The sequence below is a fragment of the Grampus griseus genome (assembly GCF_964374135.1).
Source record: "Grampus griseus genome assembly, chromosome: 1".
In the NCBI taxonomy this organism is placed as follows: domain Eukaryota; kingdom Metazoa; phylum Chordata; class Mammalia; order Artiodactyla; family Delphinidae; genus Grampus; species Grampus griseus.
In genome coordinates this window covers 75551471-75564594 of record NC_139017.1, presented here as the reverse complement: position 1 = coordinate 75564594, position 13124 = coordinate 75551471, and the positions used below count along the sequence as shown (strand labels likewise).

The 13124-nt window shown below is 40.8% G+C and overlaps 1 protein-coding gene across 4 annotated transcripts in view; it reads left to right on the top strand.

Moving 5' to 3' along the window:
• Positions 1-9040, top strand: part of VPS45 (vacuolar protein sorting 45 homolog) — a 67524-nt gene extending 58484 nt beyond the window's left edge. For 3 of the 4 annotated variants that reach the window (XM_082652711.1, XM_082652710.1, XM_082652709.1), the window contains one exon: positions 8439-9040. In XM_082652711.1, the coding sequence (XP_082508837.1) occupies positions 8439-8526 (88 nt within the window). In that variant the 3' untranslated portion in view covers positions 8527-9040. Of the gene's footprint in view, positions 1-8416 lie in introns of all 4 variants that reach the window. The other variant, XM_082652712.1, reaches the window with a different exon arrangement.
• The last annotated feature ends 4084 nt before the right edge of the window (positions 9041-13124 follow it).

Here is a 13124-nt window from a genome sequence, read left to right as displayed (position 1 = left end):
AGGAAATATTTTATATCTTAATTCAGTGTTTCCCAAGGTCTGTTCTATAGAAAATTTGTTTGGGGAGATATCGATAGATATTGCATTTAAAAAGATTCTTAGCCAGCTAAGTTTGGAAAAATCACTGTATCCTCCTGGAAAGGAGAGAGATTCACATTAGCATGCTAAAGATTGTGAGAAACTTCAGAGTATAGAAACCCTATAGATATAACTTTTTTTCTTAATTCTATCTTAATATAATGTTTTTATTAAAGAGTATGTGTAAATATAAGTTAGAAAATATAATGAATACCCTGGGATCCTTCACCTAAGGACTAGAAAATTGCCAATAACATGGATCTATCTGTGTGATCTGCTGAAATTACATCCTTTATCTCCCTACAAGAAGTAAGCACTATCCTAAATTTTGTGTTTAATTCCCTTGCTTTGATGGGGAGAGTTGTATTTTTATCACTAATTCTAAACAATGCATTGTTTAGTTTTACTTATTTTTGAGCTTAATAAAAAAATTGTATCATACTTTTTCACTCAGCATGCTTCTAAGATTCATCTGTATTGTTCCATGTAACCTTGTTCATTCCTTTGTCGGTGCTGTGTACCATTCCACTGTGTGAACATACCACAGCTTGCTTCTCCATTCACCTGTCCACAGATATTTGAGTTGTTGGTTTTTTGTTTTGTTTTGTTTACTATTGCTATTACTATTGCTTCAGTCAGAGAGCAGCAAGAAAAAAATGTGAGCCAAGGATATTGACAAAATGTTATGATTATACTGTTTGGGAGCAAGAGGGAAGATATTTATTAAGTAGCTGCTTTATATGAAGTACACTTCCAAAGCAGGGCCTAAAATACAAAGAAAGTAAGATGTCCCTATCTTTGATGATCTTATGTCCAGATAGGGGACTTAAACAAATCTGTATTTCTCAAATTAGGATATGATTAGTACCAGAGACACACAAAGGCACCAAATAAACATGACACATCTTTTGGAGTGTCTGTTTTCTTAGAATTGCCGGGGAGAGGGGATGTTCAGGGGTAGAATTAAATAATTTAACTGGAATTTAATTTAAATTCCTTGTCAAAAATATGTTTATGTTGAAATTTAAAAGGTCCTTTTATGAAAAATAACAAAATTGTTGTGTATTTTTAAAACAAAATACCAGACCTCAAAGAAAGATGTAAGCTGGTAAACCAATTTGGACTGTACCCTCAGGACTAATAGATTCATTGTCTTCTGTTGTTAGAGGTTCTTAGGAACAGAAATTTGAGAAGTGTTAATGTATGTAAGTTAAATAAAATGCATCCAAAATAGATATAATTAACTCTGGCAGAGTAATCAGGAAATGCTTCACAGTGGAGAGAGCATTTGTGCTAGACCTTAAAGAGTAAGTTGGATTTCCATAGGAAGAAAGAGCATTCAGGACTGAGAAAACAGCATAATTGAGGACAGGAGGTGGTGGGGAAAGGCACAGCCCATTTGAGAAATAATGAGTTCTTTCTGGGTAAAGTATATACATCCAGTGAGGAGCAAGATGATGTGTGTGTGTGAGATTCCTAATATTTTCCGACATAAATGTTGAAAGCCAGACTTTTTCCTTACTCCTGACAAAATTGCTGTTGAATATTTAGCAAAAGTATAGCATGGTAGGTGACATTTAAGCTGAGGTCTTAACTTCTTTAAAAAATATGAATCTGATTCATGTATTCCTTCAGCAAATACTTAATTCAACATCTACTTTGTACTAAGGATACACACATCAAGAAGATATTACTCGAGGTGTACATTAACTGGTAAGAGAAGTCATTAGAAGAGAACTTGCACAGCTCCCACTACTGCTGCTATCCCCTGCCTTTACATCACAGTGGAGAATGCTCCTGGCTAAGCCCAGCCTTCCTACTGGGGCGCCAGATTGCATCCCCTCACCTACCCCAGGGCATCACTCCAAACCTGCTCCTCTCTCAATCCTGACTGGGTTTTTCCCACTCTATTGGATCATTCACAGAAGCATAGAAACATGCTAGGATTTTTCCCCATCTTTAAAAACCTTCTGTTAACCTCCTATCTCTTTCCACATTCTATACTATTTCTCTGTTCTCTTGTATAGCAAAATTCTTCAAGAGTTGTTTTCACTCACTGCCTCTGATTCCTCTCCTTATATATTCTCTTAAACCTCCACCTTCTTTTAAACCTTACCTCTTCTCTTAAGCCACTCCATTCAGGCTTTCATGCCCATCAATCCCCACAATTGCTTCTGTTGTGGTTCCAGGGATCTCCACACGGCTAAAGTCAGAGTCACCTTTTAGTACTCATTTTACTTGCAGCAGCATTTGACACAGTTGATCAGTTCCTTCATTTTGAAAGACTTTTGTCACTTAGCTTCCCGAGACTGTACTCGCCTAGTCCTCCTCCCTCACTTGCCATTCCTTCTCTGTCTCTTTTGTTCATTTCTCCTGTTTTTGGAATCCCTGGAACTCTGTCCTTGGACTACCTCTCTTCTTGTCTGCACTTCACTCCCATGTAGTCTCGTGGCTTTAAATTTTATCCTCTAATGACTCCCAGATTTACATCTCTAGTCTAGAGTTTTTCAACTTCAGCACTGTTAGTATTTGAGGACAGACAGTTCTTTGTTGTGGGGAACTGTCCTGTGCATTATAGGATGGTTAGCAACATCCCTGGCCTCTACACACCAGATGCCAGTAGCACCCCAGCGGTTATGGCAACCAAAAATGTTTCCAGACATTGCCAGATGTCCTCTGGGCATAAAATCACACCCTTCCCCATTGAGAACCTCTATTTTTAGTCTGAGCTTCTCCCCCAGACTCCAGATTTATATATCTAACTATTTGACACTTCCACTTGAATGTCTAATAAACATCCATATTTAACAATGATCAAACCAAGCTTCTGATATTTCTTCTTAAATATAATACCCCTCAGACTTATCCATTCTTCTTATTTCTTAGGCCAAAAACCTTGTTGTCTTCATGACTCCCCTCTTTCTCTCACCTACATCCTGATTTACCAGTAAATCTTGTGATCCTTCCCTTCAAAGTGTGTCCAGAATCTGATGCCCCCTCACCACTACCAACCTGGTTCATGCCACCATCACTTCCCATCGGGATCATTACAACTGCCTTACCCTTAACCCCTATAGTCTGTTCTCAATACAGCAGTAGAGCGATCCTGAGGAAATATGTAATTCAGGGCATGTCACATCTCTGCACAAAACCCTCCAGATGTTTCCCATCTTACTTAAAGTAAAAATCAAAATCCTTACAATCCTTACCAGGCCTTACATGATCTCATCTTCACACTCCCCTCCATCCCCTTCCCTTAATCTCTCTAATCTCATCTCTTACTACCCAACTTCACTCCAGCCACACCAGCCTCCTTCCTGTTCCCTGAACATACCAGGCCTTGGACCCCTTGTGCTTGCTCCTCTCCCAGATATGTCTTCCATTGCCTTATTCAAGTCTTGGCTCAAATGTCAGTTTCTCAGTGAGGTCTTCCTTGACCACTAGATTTAAAATCTCACACCACCACTATCACCTCCAAGTCTCCTTCAAACCTGCTTTATTTTTCTCCATAGCATTTTCTTCATCTAACATACTAGAGAGAGTTCTCTTGAATAAGAGAACAAGATTGTCTGGGTTTGCATCCCAACCTGGTCGCTTTCAAGATATAAGACTTGATTCCTGTGCCTCGATTTCTTTGTAAAATAGGATAGTTTCTATCTCATTAGAATAGTACCTCGCATATAGTAAGTGATATGTTTTCACCATTATTATTATATTTTACTTATCAATTTTGCTTATCTTCCCTCCTCCCCCAGTGGAATATAAATTCCATGAGAGCAGAATTTTTTTTACTTCACTTACTGCTATATTCACAGCTTCTGGAACAGTGCCTGGCACATAGGTGCTTAATAAATGTCTGTTGATCAAATTGTTATCTCTAGAGAGACTAATGGGGAGAAGAAGAGTCATGGAAGACTTGAGCTTTATGTATACTATTTAAAACTTTTACAAAAGGAATGTATTCATGTATTACTTGTACCCTCAAAAAACTCATAGGCTTACATGGAAAATAGACATGTAAACAAATAAATTCCTAGAGGAATATTGTGAGAGCGAGTTGGGTTTTAAAAGATGCATCGTTCCACTAGATAAAATGCGAGAGGGATGAGACAGCTTTCTAGACAGAGGGAATAGTGTGTGCAAAAAGCAAAGAGGTATAAAACACAGCGGTAGCTCTGACAACTGTAATCAGTATTTTGAGGTATTAAAAGTTCCATCTTGGTGAATGGATAAAGAAGATGTGGCACATATATACAATGGAATATTACTCAGCCATAAAAAGAAACGAAATTGAGGTATTTGTAGTGAGGTGGATGGACCTAGAGTCTGTCATACAAAGTGAAGTCAGTCAGAAAGAGAAACACAAACACCATATGCTGACATATATATATGGAATCTAAAAAAAAAAAAAAAAAAAGCTTCCGATGAACATAGGGGCAGGACAGGAATAAAGACACAGATGTAAAGAATGGACTTGAGGACACGGGGAGGGGGAAGGGTAAGCTGGGACGAAGTGAGAGAGTAACACTGACATATATACACTACCAAATGTGAAATAGGTAGCTAGTGGGAAGATACTGCATAGCACAGGGAGATCAGCTCGGTGCTTTGTGACCACCTAGAGGGGTGGGATAGGGAGGGTGGGAGGGAGACGCAAGAGAGAGGGGATATGGGGATATATGTATACATACAGCTGATTGACTTTGTTATACAGCAGAAACTAACACAACATTGTAAAGCAATTATACTCCAATAAAGATGTTAAAAAAAGAAAAAGTTCCATCTTGGGACTTCCCTGGTGGTCCAGTAGTAAAGAATCTGCCTTACAATGCAGGGGACATGGGTTCCATCCCTGGTCGGGGAACCAAGATCCCACATGCTGCGGGGCAACTAAGCCCACGCACCACAACTACTGAGCTCGCATGCCCCAGCTAGAGCCTGCGTGCTCTGGAGCCTGTGGGCCACAACTAGAGAAGAGAAAACCCGCACGCCACAACTAGAGAGAAGCCTACGCACCGCAACAAAAGATCCCGTGTGCTGCAACAAAAGATTCCGTGTGCCGCAACTAAGACCCGACAAGGCCAAAAATAAAATAAATAATAATAAGTCTTAAAAAAAAAATAAAAGTTCCATCTTATCCCTCTCTCTCACTAATTCCTATGTTCCAGCTAAGTATTTGGCTATAATTAGAAGCTTATTACTCCATTAAGGCAAATATCTCGGGGTTTTTTCTCATTATTTTCCTGTAAGTCTTTTTCTATTTTCCTGCCCCCCAGAACGTCCATTCATTTTTTTCATCATACCACTCTTCAGATTTGATTCTAAATTCCCGCAATGTCTTTGTTATAATAAGAAACTCACATGTAATTTCTGTGGAGTATAGTAAAAAAAAGAGGAGATAGATAGATAGACAGAGTTTTGTTATAATATGTAGCTTTGTTTAGGAACACAGTTGTTCAGCTCAATTATTTTAGTAATTAAAATTTTAAATCCTATAAATGTTAGTGTCTAGTCCCTTATCAAAGACTTAAAAGTGAAGAAACTTGTTTTTCAATGTGTGATGCAAGACTTTTTGAGGTTGACTTTTTAAAATCAGGGATTTTTTCTGCCCACCTTCCTTCTCTACATAGAGCTGGGAAAGTACCCTTGATGACAGCACAAACCAAGGCAAGCAATAGTGCTAATCCACTAGATTAGCTCCTGGTACCATCACTGTGTATACCATCTCTCATGTTGCATTGTGATTGTGTATCTCTCTGAGAGCCCCTTAAAGTTAGGAGTCATAACAAGTGTTCATATGAACACCTAGTTCAGTGCCTACCGCATAATGGATGCTCAGTAAATACTGGTTAAATTTAATTGAACTGAGCTGAATTGAATTGGATTATAGTACCACAGGGGAAGGGGATTTCTGAGTTTGCTTTTTAAGTAAGACTGATTTAAAACAAATCTAGAAAAGAAAAATCATTCTTTTTTGTTGTTTTTAAACATAGTCTAAAGTTTGGGGTACAGATACCAATATGTTCGTCACCTATAATTTTTAAAGCATTCTGCAATGACTCATCAGAGTCCCCAAATAGATACTTTTTAAAAAGCCACAATGGCCCTGGGGAACAAAATTAGGCCTGGCAAATATAAATAGTGTTTTCTCTTTGCAGTCAAGAATGTGGGGTCTTGGGCTTCCCTGGTGGCGCCGTGGTTAAGAATCCGCCTGCCATTGCAGGGGACACGGGTTCAAGCCCTGGTCCAGGAGGATCCCACATGCTGCGGAACAGCTAAGCCCGTGCGCCACAACTACTGAGCCTGCGCTCTAGAGCCCGCCAGCCACAACTACTGAAGCCTGCGCGCCTAGAGCCCGTGCTCCGCAACAAGGAAGCCACCCCAGTGAGAAGCCCACACACTGCAACAAAGAGTAGCCCTGCTGTCTGCAACTAGAGAAAGCCTGTGCACAGCAACAAAGACCCAACGCAGCCAAAAATAATAAATAAATAAATAAAATTAATTTTTTTAAAAAAGAATAGATACCTAAAATTAAAAAAAAAAAAGAATGTGGGGTCTTGTTGATACACAGAGGAGGATCTTTAAGTATAATTTCAGGAAAGTTACTCCTTTCCTTTGCACATGTAGGAGTCTCATGTGAAGCAAAGATCACCTCATAAATTCCTATAGGGTTTCCCAGCATATTTGTTTCATTCTTACTAAAAGTCCCTAATCAATAACTTCTGTGTTATCTTTCAAAAAAGAAAGGCAATGCTGCCTCATTTCCTGACACTTGTTTTCTGGCCTCAAAGTGTCTCCTGTCCAACTGGCCAAAGAGCCAGGCTAGACAGAGGTGCCAGTATTAACAGAGGTGTTCAGTAGAGGAATAGATGAATTTAGCTTCTGCTCCTTTCCCTCTACTTTACTATTTTCTTCTTTTGCAAAGGAGTTTGGAATTTAAATTTTCTAAGCCTAGAATCTTCCAGGTCTAAGACTGCACAGCTGTGGTAATAATAAGGTACCTGGTCATTTCTCCAACCCTCAATCTGCTATAGATCTGTATCCTGAGAACGAGTCCGGCATACTTATAAGTAATACCCCCAAAACTCCTGTGTTATAGAGAAGGCTTTCTTGCCAATGGGTAGCTATTTTAATTACTTCATTTATTCCGTATACCTTTATTGGGTACCTACTAGGTGTCCGCCTCTGTGGTAAACCCTGGAGAGCCAAGATGAATAAGTGTTAGTCCCACCCTAAATAACTCACAGTCTATTTTGGCATCAATAATGTATAGAGTACCTAATTAATAATAATATGGTGCTAAAATAGCACTAGGACAAAGTGATAATAATGATGGGGGTGATTAGTTCAGCATGGAGGAGAGTTTGGGAAAGCTTCACAGAAAAGGTGGCTTTTAATCCTCAGCCTTAAAGGATAAAAGAGATTTCATCAGACAAATGTCCTCTATCATTTCAGACATAGGACATAATAAGAGCAAAAGCATAAAGGTATGGAAGCTCAGGACATGTTTAGGGAACAGTGAGTGGTTGGGTATGGAAGGCACATAGGCTGCATGGTTGGTGGGAGATAGAACCAGACAAGTGAGAGTATTGTGTGGTACTGAAGGGCACAGATTCTAGAGCTGGGTTTGAATCCCAGCTAAGACACTAACTAGCTTTTGTGATCTTAGCAAGTCACTTACCTTCTCTATAGCTTGGTTTCTTCATTTTTTTAAATGAGGATAATAGCATATATACACATACTACGTTTATATGTATACACACACACAGCTCAAACCAGTTCTCAGAACAAAAGAAATACAAGTATTATTAGGAGGCCACATTATGAAGGGCCTTGAATTTTAATCTGTATTATTCTGTAAGCAAAAGAAAGGTTTTAAAGCAGAAGAGGGGAGAGTATGCAACAGGATATAATCTGTATCTTAGAAAGTTGGTGCCACTTTGGAGAGTAGACTGGATAAAGAAAAGACTAGAGGCACAATACAAGTTCTGAGGCAGTTTCAAGAGTTTAGATAAGAGGTGCTGATAGAACATGGTTCTGAGTTGATAGTAGCCTTGCCCTTAAAACTTCTGGGTTCCTGACTAGAAATTTCAAACTTGAAATATTAGTCTTAACAGATCTCACAAGTTTAACGCTAAAAGACACAGTGAGAACCCTGGGGAAGCGCACAAAGGGGTTCTCCTTCTAGTCTGGATGTTTTAGTGCTCAACTGATGCTTCTATTCTGCACCCAAATATCAGACCAGTGCTTCTTCCATTCATGATAACCTTTCATCTAGTTAAATGTCATGAGCAAGACATTCTGTTTTGGAGATGCTTTTTTTTTTTTCCCCCTTGAGTAACCTCAAGTCTACTGGTCAGTTTCCTAGAGGAAGTTCTGGCTTCTGGACTGCACAGCCGAAGCAAGGACAGCTCTCAAGTTACATCAAGGTTAGCAAGCAGAAGATGAAATGGTGATGGAGAGGTGAGAAGAATGGCGCAACTTCCCCTCTTGCCTCGCTGCAGGCTTTCTCCACTGACCAGAGGGGTGTTGGAGAAGAGCCTTGGGTTTTGTGCTTCTTGTTATAACCCATCTCCAGGTAGCCTGCTGATTCCTGAACTGTTGGCACAGACACCAAGACTCCAGTGGTGAGTTGAGAATAAGTCTGAGCCCATTCCAGCACACTTCTCTCATGTTTTCTTTATCAAATAACTAAATGTATTCCTTGTATTTGATAGCACAATCACTTCAGTTTCTGGCAAATTTTGTTGGGATCTCACTTGAGAAAAGGGTTATCAGAGCTTAAAGGAGTTTTAAAAAGTAAAAATTAGATGCACATACTGTAGATGCTTCTCTTGACCCCTTTTATTTTTCATTAACCACATTCCTGAACAACTTATTTCTGAAAACCCATCATATTTCTGTAAGAACCATCCAAAAATTGTCCCTAAATTGCAATTTTCTGTGGTACTGAGAAACCATGTATGACTACAATAAAAATCCATTTTGTGAAAAGATATAAGTGATTTGTTTTTGTTTCTTTGGGGTTAATAACTATTTATGGGAATATATGTGATGAGGCATGAGCTGGCTTTACACAAAACTTAGAGAAGGCATTGCCTCTACCCAAAGGATATTTAAAGTCTGTCAAGACAAATAATAAATTCTGGTGTCAGTGGGACTTCCCTAGTGGCACAGTGGTTAAGAATCCACCTGCCGATGCAGGGGACTCGGGTTCAATCCCTGGGCTGGGAAGATCCCACATGCCACAGAGCAACTAAGCCCGTGCGCAACAACTACTGAGCCTGTGCTCTAGAGCCCACGTGCCACAACTACTGAAGCCCATGCATCTAGAGGCCATGCTCTGCAACAAGAGAAGCCACTGCAATGAGAAGCCCACACACTGCAACGAAGAGTCGCCCCCGCTCGCTGCAACTGGAGAAAGCCCCCGTGCAGCAACTAAGACCTAATGCAGCCATAAATAAATAAATTTATTTATTTGTTTGTTTGTTTGTTTTAAATGACTCATTTAAAAAGGAGTCATCATTTCTTTTTTCAATCTTTTGGCCGCACCATGCGGCATGTGGGATCTTAGTTCCCTGACCAGGGCCCCCTGCAGTGGAAGCGTGGACTCTTAACCACTGGTGTCAATTTCACTTCTCTTGAAAGCAGTGGAAACTGATAATGTCATTAATACCAGGAAATTATCGTGTGCTCAAATCATATCACAGTCCCTCTTTGGTGCTTTGTAATAAATTTTTTAGACCTTTTATGTTGATTAACATTCTCTAGCATCAGATAGCCTAGGCTCAAATCTGTGTCAAGTTATGTGGCTTTGGGAATGTTATTAAGTCTCTGTGGCTCAGGTTCCTCATCTATAAAAAGAGAGTAGGGCTTCCCTGGTGGCGCAGTGGTTGAGAGTCCGCCTGCCGATGCAGGGGACAGGGGTTCGTGCCCCGGTCCAGGAAGATCCCACATGCCGCGGAGCGGCTGGGCCCATGAGCCATGGCCACTGAGCCTGCGCGTCCAGATCCTGTGCTCCGCAACGGGAGAGGCCACAACAGTGAGAGGCCCACGTACCGCAAAAGAAAAAAAAAAAAAGAGAGTAATAAAGTACCTCCTCATAGGAGCATAAGGACTAAATGAAATGAGAGAATACATTTAAAACACTTAGAACTTTGGTATATAGTAAACCACCGAAGGAAATTTGACTAATAATAGTAAATAAGATTGACTGCTGTCTCCAAGTTGGGGATACAAAATCACTACACAAAATGGTTGGATTCCTGTCATCCTCCCACTACATTAATCAGCAGTTCAAGAAGTAGAGGGAAGAGGTGAAGGGTCATCTGATCCATCTCCCTTTTCCCCATTCCTCTCAGCTCTCTACCATTGTTTCTTCACCTTACACTCATGCGAAGCCCTAAGCCTTTTGTCTATATTACAGCTAAGAGCTAAGATCTAATAAGTTCTGTTGTGTTTTGGTTGTTTTTTTTTTAATAATAAAAAAAGTAAGGCAGCCTTACTTTTAAGGCTAGGGGAGACAAGTTTTAAATGCAGCGTTTTACAAGTTACATAGTCTTTTCAAATAAACAGAAACCTCCTTCCTCCAAGCAGGATTACCTGTGCTTGCCTTTCTCTTGGCAAGATAGCTCTGGAATAAGAACAGAGATTTTTCTAATATCATTCTCCTCATTATTCACCTGCTTCCATTGTGCCTACTCAGCTAACAATATCAAGAAGTCTAGGGACTTGCCTGGTGGTCCAGTGGTTATGACTCCTTGCTTCCACTGCAGGGGGCCCTGGTCAGGGAACTAAGATCCCGCATGCCATGCAGTACAGCCAAAAAAAAAATTTTTTTAAGTCTAAGAAATGAGCCTTACCTTCAGGATGTTTTATGCCAGAAGTTGGCATTTCTTTATTAAGGATCAAAGATTCATATTTTTATTTAAGATTTACAGAGCTGATTACATTATTACCGGTCCTTTATTTTTTTCCTTTAAAAACATCATTTTTTTTTCAATCTTTTGGCCACACCGCGCGGCATGTGGGATCTTAGTTCCCTGACCAGGGCCCCTCTCCCGTGGCAGCGTGGACTCTTAACCACTGGACCACTAGGGAAGTCCCTAAAAACGTCATTTTAATTAAGGTCTCATGCTTTTTTTAAATTTTTTTGCGGTACGCGGGCCTCTCACTGTTGTGGCCTCTCCCGTTGCGGGGCACAGGCTATGGACGCGCGATCTTCCCAGACCGGGACACAAACCCGTGTCCCCTGCATCGGCAGGCGGACTCTCAACCACGGCGCCACCAGGGAAGCCCTAATTAAGGTCTCATGCTTTTAATGACCTCTCTTCCAGAGATTGAAGTGCCTAGTCAAAACCTCTATGTCCCATTTACTCTACAAAAGCCAAGGTGCTTGTTTTTAGGTAAACAACTGTTTGGATAACAGTTTTTGCCCAGTAAATATACAGGCAGCAATTCAAAATCCTTATCTCTGATGGCTCACTTCTTCGTCGCTTAGGTGGAGTTACTTATAAAATAGTCAATTTAAGAATAAAGCTACTGACAGTTGTGTCTTATCCATGGTGATGCAGTTAGGGAGGTAACCCCACCATGAGTACCCCCAGTATCTTTTTTTTTTTGCGGTATGCGGGCCTCTCACTGTTGTGGCCTCTCCCGATGCGGAGCACAGGCTCCGCACACGCAGGCTCAGCGACCATGGCTCACGGACCCAGCCGCTCCGCGGCATGTGGGATCTTCCCGGACCGGGGCACGAACCCGTGTCCCCTAGCATCGGCAGGCGGTCTCTCAACCACTGCGCCACCAGGGAAGCTCCCCCCACCAGTATCTTATCTCCACCGAAGAAGGACATTGAGTTATCTGAGTTATTTTTGTGGTTTGTGTGTGCGGTAATGTCAAGCTCACTGAGGAGACAGTGCTGTGAAAATGAGAAATGGAACCCATAAGTTGTTACTCTGAGATTTCTCACTTTCGAGTTGGTCTTCAGAAATAGTCTCAGTTCATAGAACCCAAGTCAGGTGCCACAAGGTTCACCTGGTAGAGAGAAGTAAAGTTTGAAGAACAGGACAGGGGAGGAGTATGGCTTATGGGAAGAGGGATGAGTAGCAAGACAAAGGGAGACAAAGTAAGGGAAGGTAGGGGCAGGATGATAAGATGAGGCAGTGCAGCGGTGCAGGTTAATGAGAGAAAACCAGAGATTTATGTAACATCTCCAGGAGCAAATAGGCAGGGAAGGTTCTCCAGCCCACATGCATCTGTTCTGGAATCTGAAAATTACTTTGGAGGGTTTTGATTTTTTAGGAGTCCCTCTGCCTGATATTCCATGAAGCTCCAGCTCCTGCCTGATACAGCACATAGGACCCTAGTACCTTGCATACAGGACATACTCAAGTATTTGCTGACTAAAGGAAGATGGGGCAAGTCATGAATTACTTTTTTCCCCATAAACCAGAATCTATTTAAACTAAGAGTCCAAACCACTCCTATCTACCTGGCAAGCAAGCCCTCAAAAGATCAAACAGGGTAGTGTTCTTACCAGTATGATGGGACATTTTGCTTCCTTACTTATGAAGATACCCTGGATTTTCTCATTCTTTTTAAATCACTTTTTAAATAGAGAGGGTGGGAAATAGAGATGGTGGGAAGGGGAGTGTGTGTGTGTGTGTGTGTGTGTGTGTGTGTGTGTATGAAACCTAAACAGAGTGGAGTCAGAAAACCTGGATTCTAATCTAGTTAGCCAGTAACTTGCTGTGTAAACTTGGGCAAGTCCGTTGATTTGCCATGCCCTGTTTCCTCATTTTCCAAGTGGGAATAATATTTATTCTATTGATATATACCTCACAAGGTGGCACTAAAGAGTTAAAGAAATGATATATGAGAGCATTTTGAAAGGATACATTTCTATATGAGTCTAAAATACAGGAATTAATTAGTATGGTAAATGAAAAGAGGTTAAGAGGAATATTATTGGATTAGGGGAAAAAGGGGCCTCAGAAAAGAGAAAAACCCCCTCCTTTATTTGACAGATACCAGAAAAAGCCAAGACC